General features: G+C 32.8%; 1 protein-coding gene across 1 annotated transcript in view; it reads right to left on the bottom strand.

The window, feature by feature from the left end:
* Nucleotides 1–18,804, bottom strand: part of LOC133172928 (extracellular matrix protein 3-like) — a 29,786-nt gene extending 10,982 nt beyond the window's left edge. The window contains exons 1-7 of the mRNA XM_061307780.1: nucleotides 13,634–18,804; nucleotides 9,202–9,291; nucleotides 4,812–4,955; nucleotides 4,558–4,638; nucleotides 3,160–3,309; nucleotides 2,830–2,958; nucleotides 2,256–2,504 (exon numbers count right to left, since the gene is read on the bottom strand). Of these exons, the coding sequence (XP_061163764.1) occupies nucleotides 2,256–2,504; nucleotides 2,830–2,958; nucleotides 3,160–3,309; nucleotides 4,558–4,638; nucleotides 4,812–4,955; nucleotides 9,202–9,291; nucleotides 13,634–18,653 (5,863 nt within the window). The 5' untranslated portion in view covers nucleotides 18,654–18,804. The remainder of the gene's footprint in view (nucleotides 1–2,255; nucleotides 2,505–2,829; nucleotides 2,959–3,159; nucleotides 3,310–4,557; nucleotides 4,639–4,811; nucleotides 4,956–9,201; nucleotides 9,292–13,633) is intronic.
* Between the last annotated feature and the right edge of the window lie 703 nt (nucleotides 18,805–19,507).

Raw genomic sequence — 19,507 nt, 5'->3', positions numbered from 1 at the left:
CAACAGGTCAGGACATCTATCAAAGCGTCTTGGGGGATTTACTGCAATTGAGCAAAGGATATAATAATAAATATTATGATAAATAATCGGTCTATCTTCTGACCAATCTGTAACTGAATGTGTCCCCACTGAGTCCTTGAATGACTGTATATGCAAACTCTGTTGTTTACTTTTCTTATACCCCCAGTATGGGAATATGAGAAACAAGAGGTCCATAGGCCACTCTAATTTAAATGAAACCTCTTGCAACAAAACCTACTAAAGGTTTTTGTGTATTAAATATCATGAATTTTAATTTTAAAAAAATCTACAGTTCATTGATTGATATCACATTTCAAAAAAATAACCATATATCTACAGGAAAATTATCCTGCATAAAACCATGAGGCCTGATGTCATTCTAATCTTCACAAGCCAAGACTATTCAGTCGCTACACTCTCAACAAACCCTTGGTGGATTACAACACTAAAACTGTAGCCAAAATTTCATTTGTTCAAAGCTTGAACAATGAAGTACCGGGTAATATATTTTAACCAGCACTAGAAAATAGTAACTAATTCACTGAATATATCAGATTCTGGATGTAACAAAGCAATCTTATTTGTCGATGATTCTTTTAATGTTTTACTTTACACGCATTAGAAAAGCTTTGACTAGAGAAGCTCACTTTCACATCACATTGCTTAATGAGGCCCAATCTCCTTGGAAATAAAGAAAACAGATCTTTAAATATTTTTGAATTTCAGAAACATAATTGTAAATACCATGCTTAAAAAATTTATTACCTTGCTTAAATTGAAGTAAAATGGGACCAATTCAAAATATGAACCATTTTTGTGGATTGATAAACAATTGTAAAACTGTGCAATTATCAAAGGAATGATTTTTTTTTTTTTGAAAAATGTTGAATCTCTATACACAAATTGGCAATATAAATCAAAATATATTAAAAAGTTGTTTACATTCATTTATTAAAAGGTAATACTTGCATAATGCCAGTATAATCTTTTTATATGTGTATTCTGGGAATGCAAGAATTCCAAGATATTTAAGTGCAATTTTACATTATTTTAATTGTTACATTATTGTATTAAATTGTGATGCATTGCATGCCCATAAGCATGGGCTGGGGGAGTGTCCATGCACCCCCTAATAATTTTGCCAATATATACTATATAATACTATAGAAAACAGCAACTTTATGCTTGTGCCCCCTCAGTAATAACGTCTGATGACCTTTTTTTTGCTTGTCAAGGAATTCTTGGAAGTGCCCCCCCCCCCCCCCCCCCCCCCCGGAAAAAAAAACTGAAATTGCTTCCTATCGGCCTACATACTTATACAGTGACACATCTGAAGCAACACTGAATGAAAACGTGAAAAGTATACGCAGATCAAATAAATTGGGCTTTTTTGTTTGAACAGAAATCAGTGAGAACAAGTCTGGCCACAATAACCAATGCAGGATTTTACTGAACCAGCTGATATCAATTGAACTATAACTTCTGTAATTCAAATAAACTATACAACACATCATGTTCCTAGGATTCAAAGCTGATACATGTGTACATGTGTAGTAAGGATATTTGTTTCCATATTGTTAGCATGGCATTTTCTATGCTCTCTCTCTCTCTCTCTCTCTCTCTCTCTCTCTCTCTCTCTCAACTTTAAAACTAATATTGAGGTTCATTAAAGTTAGTTTCACAAGGTATCTCAAAGGATTTTACTAGATTTAAAACTTGGCTTGGCTTCAGCAATTCAGCGTGATTGTCATTTTTGAATATCAAATTCCATGTAAAGCTAAAAATATTCTCTTTGATGAGAATTTAAAATTTTCCTTATCCTCTAGAATTAGATAAGAATTTGAAGCATACATGTTTAAACAAAACTTATGTTTATTCAACTATTACTTTGTTTTTGTTTAATTGTACTCTAACTAGGACTGATAAAAACTGTATAAATACACATAGCTCAAATATTTCTTCAGCAATAAAATAAATGACATAAAAAATTGCTACATTTTTAAATGAATAGAAATAAGTGGGGCACATAAAATGTTTTTTATGATTTCAAACATTTAATTTATATCTACTAGTCAAATTCCTGTAAAGAATCCTGTATGATATACAGCTGTTGATTTTGGATCAGAGCAAGGTTGTAATGCAAAAAAAAATCTTTTTTTTATAATGAAAATTATTTTCATCGTGTGCTGAAAATGTAAAGACATGGTATCATTAAAAATTAGAGCTTGAATTACCATCATCAGCGTCTGGTTCAATGAAGATAATCGTCTCATTTTGGACTCCGATTTGCCCACCCAGGACATCTGTCAGGATGACCTTGAAGCTCTCCTCCCCCTCATAAAGAGAATCATCAATGATAGTGATCCTACAGAGTCTCTCCTCTTCCTGGGGACCGAACCTGATGATGCTGCGATGATCAAACGGTCGGCTGAAGTAGTCTGACCCTGACAGAATCTTTCCTGAGGGCGTGCCTGTTGCTGTGCCTTCATAAAATAAAAATAAAATTGGCTTTATCTATTTATTTTTGCCCACCTATTTTCAATTAAACATTAAGGTATCATTCACCAAAAATAAATAAATAAGAGTAAATAAGCATTTTTTATCTTTTTTCCCAAAACAAAATAGCTATATTTCATAACAATATGTAACTGTTCAATTTTGAAGAAAAATTAATTCATAACTGAATAATACGTGTTTGATATAATTTTTGCAAAAGATTTTCTTCTACTAGCCATAAAAAAAAAATTTCTGTGTACTTTATAACCAGTTATAAGTATGAAGTGGACTACTACATTTGAGTGTTTTTACCTGACAAAGTTCCACAAATGACTGTGAGTTCATCTCTGAGGTCACCTTGGGTGCGTCGAACAGGAACAAAGATTTCTCCAATATTTTCAGAGACACGTCTTTCTTTCCACATTAATTCCACAACTGGCTCTATAAAATAAAATTACAAATGGTCATTCATGTTAATATATAAACAGATCCTGATTTAGATACACTTTAAATTTTTTTAAAAATCAGATATTGCTGGAGTATATAAATCATAACTCATTACAAGAGCAATATAGTTATAAAAATAAGAATGTGCAATAAATTAAAATGTCAGACATGATAGAAAAAGGAAAAAAACATTACCATCTTCTGGGTCTGTGATGGTAAAGTTGGCAACCAGTGGATACTCTAGAATGGTGGATACAGGATCTGTCAGCTTTAACTGAAAATTCTCTGTGTGTTCATATTGATTGTCATTCACTATGTGAAGGGTCCAAGTTTTTAAACTTTGTCCTGAAAAAAAAAATAATGCATAATGTTTGGTTGCATTTATTGTTCTATACTTGAAGATAAATCTTCATACGTTCAAAATGTTTCCTCTCATTTCCATAGTGATTTTTACACCGAAAAATATGAAACAGAGCAGAATGAAAATATACCATCATAGAGAGATTGGCTTATACAGGGTGTATCATAATTTATGTTACATTTTAAAATCTACCGGTACATATCTTTGTTACTTTTTATGGTTTTTTTTTTTTACATAAACCATGAATCATTTTTCAATATCAAATCCTACATTTTTATACCATATGAAAATCATGGCATCATAATAGTTAATTTTGACATAAACCTATTTCACAAATTGAATACCTTTTATAATGGATTTAACTGATGGACAGAAGGCTGAAATAACCAAAATATAAATCGCCAAAAATCATTCAGAGGTTGATGAAGGAAAATATTCCAAATGTATCTAAGAGATGGACACATACCAGTCAATCCCACTGTCTCTGATTTATTTTCTTAATTTCATTCAAATCATGTTAAAAATTAGACAATAAATTAACTGTAAGTATAACTATTCCATGACTGTTTACCTAATGTTTTACTAAATGTGTAAACCTAATGTTTTACTAAATGTGCATACCAATTTCTCACTTCAAGCAGAAGCACAATGAGCGAATCTGGTTTTCTTGCATTACTGTTGTCTTGCTTAAACTACCACGGATGTTTTCTTTACCTACAGCTAAATATTTACAATAAAATCTGATACAAGCCAATCAAATGTTTCATTACAATCACTGAATGAAGCAGCTGTTTTTACAAACCAGAGTGACACAATGGTATACATGTTAATTAGACTGTGCTTGGTTGAATCAATAATGAACCCATGGCATGATGATTCATTCAGTTAGCCCTATATAACACACCTTTGTGGTGTGCACAATAAAACAATCACACCTCCTCATCTACAATGTCAACCTCTGCCAGAGAAAGCAGCGGTTAATTTTTTGATAATTCAGCAGTTGGCATTGTATCTTATTGCTATGCACAGTTGTTACCCCTGATAACTTAATTTGATAACCACCCTAGACAATTGATGATTGTGAAGGTCTTATTTTGCTGGCAGTTAGAGATCAAAGAATTGCAATTACTGGCATTAAACGTTTGTCTCTGAGATCATTGGCTGTCATCAACATAGGCTGCAAGATGCTGCCAAGATGGGTGCAGAAAACAGAAAAATGTTAATAAATGTACCTGGATTAAATTGGATTTGGGGATTAAACCATTTATGTGTATCAATCCCAACTCTGGCACTTCCATTAACAGCTGTTATTGCTTAAAATAAAATAACTAATTAATAATTAATAGAATTTTCAAATAATTTATTCTTTACATTAATGATGGTTGCATGATAAGACTCAAAGTCAAGGCACATTAATGAAATCTCATTTGCAAAAAAATTACTATTGAAGTTGTAATTCTCTTGAGGAGGTGTACGTGTCACTTACTGACAAACACTGTCTCCTGCAGGTGCCCCCTCCTCTGTAGTTCTATGACTAAAGTGTCAGTTTCATTCACTTCCTGTCTGTCAGCAGTAAAGGATATGAGGCACCAAGTAAGATGGAATGGCTGGTTTGGCAAAACATTTCCTCCTAAAATGATAAGGACATAATTACAGTATCAATGATGTTAATTCATTTGCCAACAAGCCTTTTTGCAAAATATAAAACTATGTTTTCTTTTTTTGATATACAAAAATAGGAAGACACACAATGTTCCGGGATTCTTGTTATTTAGCCTGATGGCTACAATACTGAGACAAAGTCGAAGAAACCAAGTATCTATCAACAAGAGAATCTATGTATCCAATAAGTCATATCAATATTCACATGAGAAAACCAGAATTGGCAGAGTGCTACAAGAAGATTTGATGGAGATGGAATGTGTATCATTTTTCAGAGAGAATCTGTCAGATATGGCTGCTTCAATGACAGAGAGTGTCTGTTTTGTTAGGATTTTCGCTATAATTCCTTGTACCTTGTGACTGTACGAATCAGCTACAAATTATACCCAGCAGCCAGTTTCTATAATTTATGTCTATAAATGCTGAATTTTTATGGTGATATTCTTACTAATTGACATTTTATTCTAGACTTAATGTGGTGTTCATCTGGTACTGTCTGCCAGTCTGTTCTCTATATAAAATTAACTTCATGAATAAGATCTCTTCCTATATTAACCCCCCCCCCCCCCCCCCCCCTAAACTTGAAAAAAAAAAACAACTGTTACTTTCAGTTTGAAAAGAATATTATATTGAGTGCTACCTTCATGTGTCAAAATTGTTTTTAAATATTTTCTTTATCCATCTGGGACAAATGATTACTTATTTAATGAAAGGTCTTGTAATAATTAATTTAAACCTTGATCTTAATCTATTATTTATATTATTTTTATTAATGGTAATTTTTTCTCTATTAATAAAAATTAAAAAAAATCATTAAAGCACCCAATATTTTTATTTTCTAATGTCATAGGTTTGTTATTGGTGAATAAAGAACACTTTCCAACATATGTGCATCTACCTGCACAATGAAAAAAAATCTTGTAGCACTATATTGAATACAATTTATGCAAAAAATATGTGCTCCTTGTCAAAAATTCTTTTTTTTTTCAGAGTGCTGATAATAATATTTGTAATCATTTATATGTTACTTTCACATTTGTTTTGCTAGTAATACTAAGGATACTTTAGAAGACAAATACTCAATCCATAAGATTTTCTTCATACTTAAACCTTAAATTAATTTAATATGAGGAAGATGTTCTATATTACAATAATAATTTTCTCCCACAGATATATATTTCACCATATCAAGAAAAATGTTATGTAACTGATAGAGAAAATTAATTTCCAAGATATTCAAAGATAAGATTGAATGAAATTTCAAGATGCGATCTTCATCTAGAGCCAGACTGGATTAAGATTGGGGGAAAAAGATCTGGTGAAAAAAATTTAAGTTGTAAAGATGGATATCAAGCCATTCTCTTACGCTATTTGTCCAAATCACAAATTTATTTATTCTCTTTCATCGTGCAACATTTGAAGATTTAACTGTGGGTGTGTGATTATTATTTTTTCCTTTACATCAAATAAATACTCTGAACCTGCTTTTTATTCAGATAAAGAAACACATCAGCCATTTTCATTCATACAAATCAAACTTCAAAGAGCCATGTAAATCTTACAAATTTCCATTAATGTTTTCACCAGACCAATAGAACATTTCTTGTTCTTGATCATAAAGCTTGTATAATTTCATATTTTATATCTAATATATTTTCATCCCCATCCAAACTGATCTTAAAATTCTCCTCAAACAACTTGAAAATTAAGGAAGAAGCAAACATTCAACAACATAAGTCACTGATGATTATTTAATGTGTAAGTAATTATCTCCCCTTGTGTCAGTTAATTACTCCATGGCAGTGACACATATCTTATCTAGTAACTGTCAATTCTAATTAACTGACATAGAAATCTCTTTCTTGTATCTTCTACCCACTTCAAAGCAACATAAATATTTACTCTCTACCCAAACAGTGCATGAGTACATTTTCTGAGTAATTCTTTTATAACTCTCCCTGGTGCAAGAGTGTTATAATTGCATACAATTTCTAATATATACAAAAAAATCAAGGTCCACTCCAGCTTTTAACAAGTACTTAAGACTTATGGTTTCACTCAAAAAAATACATGCATTCTGATCGATTCCATTTGTCTTAATGTAAGGTTAATTTTAGAGATTCTCTTTTCCTTTCCTTCCTCGTATGTTTAAAACAAAAGGGAGGGGAAAAAAAAACAAGAAAATTCAATACAAATAAATAATAATAATATTTACAGTAAAACTCAGTAAAAAGCAAAGTCTTGGGGACCTGCAAAATTACTTCGCTATATCTGTAATTCGTTATATCCGTATAACAAATTTGTTAAAGTATATATTATGAACTAACAATATATTTTTTTCCTTGACTACCAAATGCATTTTGGGAAGTCTTAAATACAAAAGTTACCTTGGAGTTCAAAAAATTTCAGATGAATTGAATTTCAAATTAAAATACATGTAATTACAAAAATAGTGTCGGTTCAATATTTCAAAAATTAAGATCTTTGAAAATTCGCTATAAAGATGTAAATCTCATTATTTTTAACCTTTAGGGGACAGACAATCAGTTCGCTATATCTGTAAATTTGCTATATCCGAGTTCATTATATCTGTAAAAATTTATGAGGAATTATTAAGAATTTGCCGGGGATTCAAAAAAACTTCAATATATCCGTAAGTTCACTATATCCGTGTTTGTACTAAACAAGTTTTACTGTATCACACAATGAGTCAAGTAGTTTGCAATCATTCACTGAAAGGGCATTGATCTTATTTTACTTCTTTCATGATTTTTTTTATCTTTGAAAAAAAAAGGTAAAATAAACAGGGCTGGTAAAAAATCTTTGAAGAAAAAAGTGTTGAAAATTTAAAGAAATTTCTCCCATGATTACATTGAAAATATGTTGACAACTTTTGTGATGGTAGATAAACAGCCAAAACATTGATGACAGACAAAGTACAAAGATAAATTGCTGACTTCAAACAGCAGAGGTAATCCATTGACAAACCAGCGATAAAATTATCTCCTGCGGTCCTATCTCTGTAATCCTCATTTTGTTCCAGTGCAAAAAACCTTGTAACTAGTATAAATACATGTATAAATTATTGATTGAAAGATTTTCTGGAAACATTTCACAAATGAGTCAGCACATATAACTTTGTTCTCTGATAAAATGCAAAGATTTTTTCTCTTTAAAAATATTTTCATTCTCATGTCGCAGAAGTGTAACAATATGGCTCCGAAATGTTCTGCTGCCAGAAGACCTCCCAAAGAAAATCAAACAAAATTTAAAAAGTGCATTAAGAAGTTGGATGAAATCCATAACTTTTATTTCTACAAGTTAAAGGAAAAATCTTGGATCCACCAATCAAATACAGTACCAATAACTAATACAGGCCATAATACTGGGCCATTGAAGGATATTTGATACCAAACATTACATTTGATAAAATCTTTAACCAGACCTTAATAGAGCTAATCAACACTGCTCTGGAATGTTATGCAATTTCAAGCATGAGGATCAACAATAAGAAAATGTAAAAGAACAATTTAAACTGGGTCATCTGTTAAAAAAATCATTTGTCGAAGCTATAATATACATCATTGGGAAATCTAAACAATCGAAGAAAGGGGCTTAATATTTCGCACTAGAATCTCGTACAAATATTTTAACAATTCGGTATAATTTTATTTTCATAAAAAAATCTTTGTAAGAAATAATTTCCAGCTTTTTAATTGAACTTCAAAATATCACCTAGTCTTGACATGTACTGGTTAAAATAGCATATTAGTCTGAGTAAACTCAACTTCATCTCTCCCTATCACAGGGAACCTGATTTGATTCATTTACAGAATACCACTAAGATTAAGTGAGATTCGGTGAGGAATCTAAGTCATTCCCTTTCCAGAATAATTAAGATACAAACCCTTATATCTCTATGGACAACCGACAAATCTACATGTCAACTCTCAAATGGTTGTGTACCAGTAATGAATTATAATAGATTACTGTAACAAAGAAAATTTTTACAAAGGAATTAGAAAGGCAAGAAATTTTATGTGAAAATTGAAACGCTGAATATGAAACTTCAGGAACACATATACAGCACAATGTTCAATCATATCATCCAGCCCTCTTTTTTTCTCAACTTTCTAAGTTTAAAACTTTTCCCCCTCCCTGTACATGTTACGATGTTCTGATAAGCATGCATGTGTATAGTAAACTGATTGTACCTTTATCTCGGAGCTTGAAGAAAAAAGTATCAGCAGTGGCATTAGAGGAGGGATTCAGCACATAGAAGATCTGGCCTTCGTTAATGTCCTCTGTAAAAAAAAGATTTTCAAAATAGGTTTACGGGTATATTACATGGCTTTGAAGAAAAAAAAATTATATACAGTTTTTCTATTTCATATAGCTATTAAAATAAAACTATTAAATCCATGATACAGTTATCAAATTCCTGATAAAATTGAATTAATTTACAAGTGTATTAAGTAAAGGTAGTTGAACTTTTATTTTCATGGTGTTAAATAAATTCATCACAAAAACCTGATAACATCTATTTCTGATGATAAAAAATTCTGTGTGAAATATAATGAAAAAATATATATACAGGTGCAATACCGATAAATGTTTGAACTTTCTCAAAGTCATTTTCAATTAAATCCTCATAAAAATCATAATACATTTATTCCCAAATCTGCTCTGCCTAAATAATCTGTCATAAACTGATAATTACGGCGTTTTTCTCAACATCTGCAACCAGTCAGTTGAGTACAAGAACACAGGATTCAATGATTAAAACTATAAGATTTCTTTTACAACTTAAAACTCATGGTTTATGACATGACGTAAAATACATATATTTCAAATTTTACCCAAATTGCAATGATATCGACTAAATTAACTGATTGTGACAAAGTATTGCAGGAATCTGCCATTTATTATATAACATTTCACAAAGTTCTGGCATCACATTTTGTCACAATCTTGAATTCATTATCTGACACAGCAAGAAAATAGATTTCAATGCATACTTAAAAACTGTGCATTACAAAAGACTTTTTGTTCCTGTGCCATGAAGACAGAAAGTCATTTTTCAAATTCTCCATAAATAAATATTTGTTTATGTACTTTTCAGTTTATTAAAATAACATCTAACTCCATGCAGTTTAGCACAATGTAACTACCACAAAAAAGATATTTCATGTTATTAAAGACATTCCACAACTGGGTGAACAGTTTTAAACTCATTCTTAAGAGTTATCTATAATTATAGGCTAAAATTCAGCTAGCAATAAAGAATATCCCTGTAATCATTAAAACAGATGACATTCGGGTCATCAGGGACACAGGCCAATCTCCTACAATTCTACAAACATAGCTGAAATAGCAAGAACTTATAGACAAAACGACCAAAAGTACATTAACCGGAATACTGCCGTGTGTATTTATACAGAAAGACAATCACTGTAACACAGCTCCAACACAGGGGTCCTCAAGTAAAACTCAGAGTGCATTAACCATATATATTATTTACAATAAATATTCATATCATCAACTAATGTGATGCAATTAGACACAAGAAGAAATGAGTCCATCAGAATATTTAGCAAATGATACTTGATCAAAGCATTTCTTTCCAAACATTACTCTCATATTTACTAAGAAACGCAAGTGATACATGAGTTTAGCATATGCTATTCCAATGTATAAATGTGCTGAAATAGAACAAAAATTTATGCTATCTTAACACTTAAATTCTTAAATACTTCAGAAAATCCATTCATTAAACATCTTCAAATCTATTCTGCACTTATTTTAAATGATTGCTGTTGGCTGATTTTGAAATGGGAACACTTCAGCTATAAACATAAAAAATGCGTGCAAATTTATCAATCTTAACACACAATAGAATTCACACTTTTTTAATAAAAGAAACTTAAAAATTACGGAAGGTTACTCAAGGCCTCGTATGTGTGAATTTGTTTAGCACTAGAGCTATCGTTTCATTACTGAGTAATTCAATAATTAATCTATATGCAAATTTACTTTGTAAAATATTAGACATGCAGATATTGTTCTTGAAAATAATATATAATTTTGAGCTATAGGATTTGCCATGAAAATTACTACATGTAGATAACACCAGTGCGTTATAATTTGGGTGTTCGGGAAAAGAGGATTGTTACATATGTAAGTTGTTTAGCTCCTAGGGCTCTGTAATCTTCATAATTACCGGGGACATGCCGTGCTCTATAATAAGAATACTCCTACTGATCAGAATTGCACTGCAGAATTTCAGTGCAAAGAATTTAGAAGTTTTGATAAAAGGCAGGTTTCTTCCTGAAAGTGAAAAAATACAAACACTACTTTCTTGAAGAAAAGAAAGGTCAAGAATGAATTGTGGATACAAAAATAAAAGTGATTTTATTCCCTGTGGGAAAGACGATTTGGAACCTTTCCTAAATAAATCAAGCACTTCACATTGAATATACTGTTGTTAAACCACAAGAGATTTGTAAAAACAACACAGAGCAAATGAGATCGTTAATAGATTCTCTCTACTGTAACTGTTTCAAAATGTAGAAAAATGTATCTCCTTTAATATATACATATGAATTAAATTAATGCACCTCAGTAGGTTATTCTAATAGTTGGACTTCAGCTTATATGAGGTTACAAAATATTCCAACTAAGGCCAACTTTAAAATAATGTTTGTTTGCCCGCTCCCCACTCAGGATGAAAAAATTGGGTTGGGAGGTAGGTGAGAAATTTTTTTTCCAAGAAAATTTCAATATCAGTGCTCAATTTTCAAAATCTATTTTCAGGAATGCATAAATTAATAATTATTTCCTGGAGGTTAAAAAAAGTTTTGAGTCGAGCCACTTTTAGCCAGTTGGTCAGGAAAGGGCAAACAAACAATTTTTAAGGGTGGCCCAATATTTCAGAAATACTGGATGAACAACACTCCCAGAAAAAAGATTAAAAATGTAAGCAGACAGACTCCTTTTAGAAATGGGTAAAATTGTTACACGCTGTCTGTTTTAAATGAACTTTATCATTGTTTGTCCATATTGATAACAGTCTCTCTCAAAACAAATTGTGATGAAGATAAGCATAATTAATTACCATCATTCTCAAGCCACTACTCTTGATTTATCTGCATCATTCATTTCACTTTCTGAAAATTTTCTGTTTGAAAAATACATCTTGAGGTTGTGTGTATCTGTTATATACAGAGAAGAAGTTATTAATGTTACTGCTCATTATAATGTATAAGCTAAAGATGTAGCACCTCATATTTCATCTGTTTGAAGACAAAGTGTAGGCAGATGTAACTTTTCAGGGTTAGGACATACTTCACCAGTTGACAAGTTAGTAGCATCTGACGGACAAACCATAATTTTAGCAAAATTACATTAAATTTATATAAATTTCATTTGTATGCATCAGTATATTATGAATGAAATTGAATAAGAATGGTTGCTTTCCTTTAAAATGTGAAATTTTTCATAGAAGAATTTTTTTTTTAAGAAAACACATAATAATAAATTTATTTATACCAATACTTTCATGGTTTCTGTTAAAATTTCACCTTAATACCTTATACCTTAATACCTTAATTCTGAGTGGACAGTAGTAAATTTGATAAATAAAGTGTGCTTAAAACTTTGTTTAAAGTGTTACGGTCCATAACTTTGACTAATTATTTTAAAAAATGAAAGAAAAAAATTGGCATTCAAATGCTTTTCTATTTTATCTAGCCTCACTTATGCTGATTCTTAAAATTGCAATATTCCAGATCTCAATGCAAAAAGGGAAACGATGTGAATTAAAATTGAAACATCTGTCCATAGGACATGAATGCCCTGCCAAGTGTATATTAGTAATGCAACATGAAAATTTGAAATTGAAATCTAAAAAATGGATATAGATGATAAATTCTCACCAAATTATGTATAAGTGCATAAGCTTACATAAAAATATCTTAATTAAATGGATTCTTTAAAACTAAGCAAAATGCAAATTAAAGAAAAATGATGTCAAGGTCACAGGAAAGTGCAAGGTCAAAAGTTTTTGATGCAGTTGAATTGCTCTCACTAATATGTATCAGCATATCAAGTTTGATAAAATATCTTGAATAGTTTCTTTAAAACTGAGCTAAACACTAATTTAAGAAAAGTGAGGCCAAGGTCAAAGGAAAGTTAAAAAAAATGTTGATCAAGGTCAAATAAAAGGTAAAAAAAATGTTGATGCAGTTGAATAGCTCTCATCAATATCTATCAGCATAGGAAGTTTTAGCTTACTTGAAAGTGTAAAAAATAGGAAAAATGGTTCTTATTACTTCAATTACATTACAATTCTAGAACAATAAAGACAGAAAAAATACAGCAAGAATGATATACTTCATAACTTTACTCTGAAAATATACATATAATAATGCAGCTTTTACTTCAAATCTTCCATACTGTATTTACATTTCAGTTTCCTAAATTAAAATAAACTTTGTTGCAAGACATGAGTTATAATCCACTCCCAGTCTGGTTTTCAATCAGGAGTGTGAGAACAAAACTTGTGGTTTGCAACAAGGATTACAATAAAGTTTTAAAATCTCTCACCATCATTCTTTTATTTGATTGTCATAATTCAAAAATGCTCACCTTGAGTCCAGGAGTTGATGGCTCCGATTCCTCTCCTCATGTTGACAAGGTGACCATGCTGCGGAAGAACTGTCAAAAGAAATGTCAAGCTGTCGTCTGTACTGTCCCTGTCTTCTGCTTGAAGTACCTTGCTTGTTAGCTTCACCCCTATGCGTCCATTAGGTAGATAGCCAAGGGAAGTAATTCTTTTGTTTACGGACACACTGGGGATTCCATTGTCCACAGGTACTACCTCAATTATCAAAGTTTGAGGAAGCCTTGTTGGAATGGACATATCAGACAAAACATAGAAGTCCACATTAGTATTGTCAGTGATGGTGAAAGAGAATTCATCTCGAGTTGTCTCGGTTCCATCATGTTGGTATGTTATAAGGTTATTTACAATGTCCTCGTAAGTGAATGTGTTCACAGTTTGTGAGAAGTTTTTGAGAATGTTGCCATGTAGAGGTACTTGTGTGATGTAGAATGTGATTTTCTGATTGGGTGTGTCCAAATCCTCTACTCTCAGATCAAATGGAGTTATAATTTTGTTTCCTCCTTCTTGTATTCTCAGATTATTACAGAAGAGCACAGGTTTCTTGTTGTCTACATCAGTGATAGCGATTCTAAATGTCCTCATAACAAGATTATTCCCATCGGTCACCTCAAACTGAAAACCATCCATCTTGATTTCCGAATTAGAATTATGTACGTACCGAATCTTGCTTCCGGCTATGTCTAGCTGAGTGAAAACCAGTATTGGCATTCCTGGCTTGTCTGTAGACTCTAGGAAGCCATGAGTTGGTGCCTGTGTAATGGTAAACCTGAGGTCTTCATCTGGAGAGTTAATATCAGTACCTCCTATCATATCAGTGGTCAATGTCACAAATCCCCCCTCTGGTAACTGCACCCCTCTACTTATCACCTGGGGATAAATGGTGTCCAATTCTGCAATGGTCACATGAAAGTAACGGTCCACTATAGGATTCAGGCCATCTGTTACATCAAACTTAATTAGATCTTGTCCACTATTAGTATCAGTATGCACATACCAGACTCTATTGTTATCAATGTCAAATTGAGTAAAATTCATGTGTAAAGTTAAATTTCTCACTACACCATCATTTCCCCTCTTCAGAACATATCCATAACTTGGATAAGCCCTAATTATGAAAGTGATATTTGAAACTTCTGAATCAATGTCTTCTGCTCTCAAATGATTGTTGGTTATGAGTTTTCTTCCTCCTACTACATCTATTTCTAGTCCATTATTCACAGAAAGTCTAGGTGTTTCATCATCTAAAGGTAAAATGATTATTGGAACAGTGCGGGTAATATTGAACTTTCCATCCGTAAGTATAAATTCGAAAGAGTCCCTCAGTGTTTCAGTATCATCGTGTTTATACATTATGGTGGAGGATTTCGCTATGTCACTTTCATTAAAACTAGAAACAGGAAAGATTCCTGCAATAGTCCTCTGTTGTACAATCTGACCATGCTGGGGTGGCCTTGAGATAATATAGGTCAAGGACCCTGGGGGATCATCTTTATCCACAGCTTTCAGAATAGGAGCATCAATTTTAAGTTCCATTCCTTCCATTACAATAAATTCACGAATATACACCTCAGGTTCCTCATCATTTTCTGGATATACAACAATTGGGAAACTATTGACAGGGGATTGATTTATACCATCATTGCAACGAAAGCGAAATTCATCCTTTCTTATTTCAACTCCTTTGTGCACGCTCTGGACATAGTTAATATTTCCAAGTCGCAAGTCTTCCACGTAGAATGCAGAAATTGGAATACCCTGCTGTGACTTCTCAGATCCTGGAGCTGGTGACATGTTTTCTAAATACCCAAATGATGGTTGTCTGGTAATGACACACTGAAGAAAACTGTATAAAGTATCCTCATCCATGGCATCCAGATGACGAGGTAAAATGGGAGACTTTTCACCTTCCGTTACCCCATAGGGGGCTCCAAAGATGATTTCAGGGATTTTATCATTGACTGGTAAAATCTGGATCAGAACCTCCACAGTTTTAACATTATTGTTATGTACTACAAATCCCTCAGTATTGTCAGTTAATGCAAGCACAAAACTATCATTTGTCTCCTCAATTCCTATCTCTTTACTCAAGTGTTGATAAACTACAATTCCATCTATCAAATTCTTTTGGGTAAATGATGTAACATGCTTGTTGTTCATCACTATTCTACCTTTTCTTGGACGATTTTTTATTACGAAAGTCAGATCCAGATCATTTGTATCCGGGTCTGTTGCCTTAATTTCTTTATTCCATTCTGTTGTACGTTCTCCTTCGTTTACCTGAGATGTGACAAACAGGACGTTGGATTGGTCACCCACAAAGGATGGAGACTCATCATCCACTGGGTCAATTTTGATTTGAACTAAAACAGGTACATGATGAATACCATCTGTGACATAAACATTAAAACTGTCTTTTGTGGCTTCATCCCCTGAGTTTTTATAAATGATGTTTCCATTTGCTACATCTCTCAGTGTGAGACTGTCATTTTGGATTAGAGGCTGCTGAAGATTTTTTAGAACTCCATGTTTTGGTAATTGGGTGATAATGATTTTCAACAAAGAATTCTCAGTGTCTGGATCATTTATTTTCAGTGTATTTTGATTGATAGCAAATTCTCCATTTTCCATAACACGAAAGCCTTTGTTCTGAACCCTTGGTGGTTTATTGTCATTAGGGTGAATAATAATTTTAAATTGTTCATTAGGCAGAATATTCCTGTGCACATCCTCTACATTGAAATGAAAATATATAATTCTTTTGGTCAATCCTAGTTCTAGGTTTGGCGGAACATAACAGATTTTCAGATGATTGATATGAGATTGAGTAAAACTGGAGACCTCATTTGATGGGGAATCACATAGCACTAATCTTCCTGCTGGTAGACGAGTATTTTTATCTGTATCATAAGGTTGTCTTGTGATCTGATATCTGAGATTCCTGTCAACAGTACTCTCATCTGTGTACTTCAAATTCTTTTTCTTAATAACAGTCATTTGAAATTCATTAACATTTAGTTGGAGAGTGGCTTCGGCAAGATGTGGCGGTGTATCATCTACAGGCAAAATTTTTACCATAAAAGTGTATTCTTGGGACAGGTTTGGTGGGTCCATTCTATCAGACAATTTTAATATAATTCTATCTAAAATAGCTCTCGTCATACCTGGTCCAAAATGCTGATAGAATATTTTGCCATCACTTATTTCTTGCTGTGTGAATTCACTGACTACTTGTTGGTAAACTCCATTTACATACTGCCACTTTGTTAGATCTGAAGGTGCTGAAAACTGTCTTCTAAGAAATCTGCCGACTCTTGAATAAGGAGGCTGCTGTAAAAAGAGAATTTCTGCATCTTCACTGTCAACATCAGTGGCACTCAAAACAAATTTGTTCACTTCCACAATTTGCCCCTTTTTAATATCAAGCCCTGTGTTAGAACTTAAAACTGGAGATTCATCATCTACTGGGTAAATTGTTACAGGAAATAGAAATTCAACACCATGTGTCCCATCCGTCATTCTGAAGACAATGTTGTCACTGTAAGTATCTGTACCATCATGCTTATAAATCACTGTACCATCCTTTAGGTCTTTTGGAGTAAAATAATTTCGATTCCCAGGAATCTTTAATTGACCATGCCTGACCCCATCTACTACAAAAACTTTAACATTACTCGAATTGTCTTCATCGGAAATTTGGAGATTTTCAGAGTGAAGTTGTCGGGACTGCCCTTCAAACATCTGAATTCCCCTGTTTAGAGTGACAATGGGAGAGAGAGTATTCATTGGTTTCACAGAAATAAGGAGGGTAAAAGGTGCAGATCTAAGTCCATCTCCATCAATTACTTCCAGTTCAATTTGGAAAGACCTTATTTTGTCTGAATCAGTCTTGGGCGGTTTATAAGCTATCCTCAAATCAAAAACATCTTTTTGGTAGAATGACCTAAGTGGTTGATTCCTATCATTAGTGCTGACTAATTCACCTTGATCAGGTCCTAAGGGCTTTGTAACATTGAAAATCAATTGGGCAGCTGGTGTTTCCTTATCCTCTGCTGCTAAAATTTTTGATGAAATTGATGTCATTATAAATTGATCAATGGTATTTCCCTGACTTACATCCATGACTAGAAGGGCATTAAAGCTAGGCTGGGGTCTAGTATTTTGGAGACCCCCTTCAATAAAAACCGGCTTATGAAAAAATTCTTGATACATCAAATCACCATCTGTGTCTGTTATTTCAACCACCAATGGAATAAAGTCTCTGTTGGATGGGCTTGTTAAGTCAAAAGGTTTGTAGATGATATCAAGTTGTAAAAATTTATCACAGTCAACCATAACAAGTTCTGAAGTGTCATTAGCAATGTATCCATAACGTGGTAATCCTGAAACTTGGGACAACAGAGTTATTTTGCACTGCTGATTGTCATTATCATAAGAAAAATCTGTATTGCGATCAGAAAAAGTATTACTTAATCCTGAAAGTTTAGTAACATTAAGAGGAGTATTTTTAGTCAGTATTTGATATTGCACATTTTGAATTTTCACATGAAAAATTAATGGAATGATTAAAGATTGATTGGCAGATTCATAATGAATCATTAAATGAAGAAAATCCTCTTTGGGTTCTTTGGCTCCATAATGAATGTACTGAACTGAATTTGGGGGGAAATTACAAAGAAAATTTTGGGGCTGCAATTTCCCTGGTCCTTGAGACAAAAGATCACTTTGCAACACAGTCACTCTGCAATTGTCCCTTACACTCACATTTATTTTTAAATCATAGTCCGGACTAAGAAACACACGGCGTCCAGTTAGAACTTCCACACCTGAGTTTTTTGCTATAATGTCACTATCTGTTAAAGTCCCCAAACTTAAATGAAATGTCACATTAATCAACAAAAGGGTCAGGTAAATATCCCAGTAAAGAAATCTGGTCTGCCGCTCGCATTCTCTCTGTCCTGCGATGACCGTTCCTTCGATTAGCATTGTGGTTCGCACATCAATCCAAGATGCGCTGTTTACAAATCACGCGCCGCTAGTGGAATACGCGTGCATCCGTTGGTGTATGTAAACAAACCACCACATGTAGTCTCATAACTCCTCCTCAATTCTCAACCCATCGCTCAATCTGATTTGTTGACATCTGCGCATTAATATTTAATGCCGTTCTATATCTAAAAGTTACGCATAACTTTTTATGGCTTTCTATGAATTAAAACTTTACTTCTGGTTTGCGAGCAATTTGTTTTGATATTTTCATTTTATTTCATGACATAAACACGATATTCAGATAATTAATCTCCAATCACTTGCCGTACTATATCTTGGCTGCATAATTGTGAAAAGTCTTCGTAGTTTGATCCCGAATTGATTTCATGGAGCATGAGGGACGTCTGGGAGAAATAAGATGAAGTTCGAGGTGGTCCAATGACCATCGTGTGTGGTAAAACTGATCGAGACTGTTAATATTTATCAAAAAAGTTACTCACGATCTTCAATCAATGTATGCTTGCATAGTATAGATACTTGTGTATAGCAGAGTAAAACACTCAAAATGAATAAAAATGTTGCATTAGGGCCCCCATCCCCACCTCACTATTATAGATATTGCTTTATGAGAAGCGAATTCTCTAAAAGCATGATTTCTGACAATGCATCTTCAACACTAAGTTGATAATATATGTATACACTATGATTTACAGTCAAACCTCATTATCTCAAACTCGATTGGACCGAGAAAAAACTTCAAGATATCGGGGATAAAATACTTAAAGAAAAAGTGATTGGGACTTCCAAATCACTTCGAATTATCCATGGTATTTGAGATATCAGTGTTCGAG

Source organism: Saccostrea echinata, unplaced genomic scaffold (assembly GCF_033153115.1).
Source record: "Saccostrea echinata isolate AGI-Se365-2 ecotype Australia unplaced genomic scaffold, CSIRO_AGI_Sech_v1 ptg000056l, whole genome shotgun sequence".
Lineage (NCBI taxonomy): Eukaryota > Metazoa > Mollusca > Bivalvia > Ostreida > Ostreidae > Saccostrea > Saccostrea echinata.
Note: the sequence above shows the minus strand (reverse complement) of the source record. Positions and strands in the feature narration are given on the sequence as shown.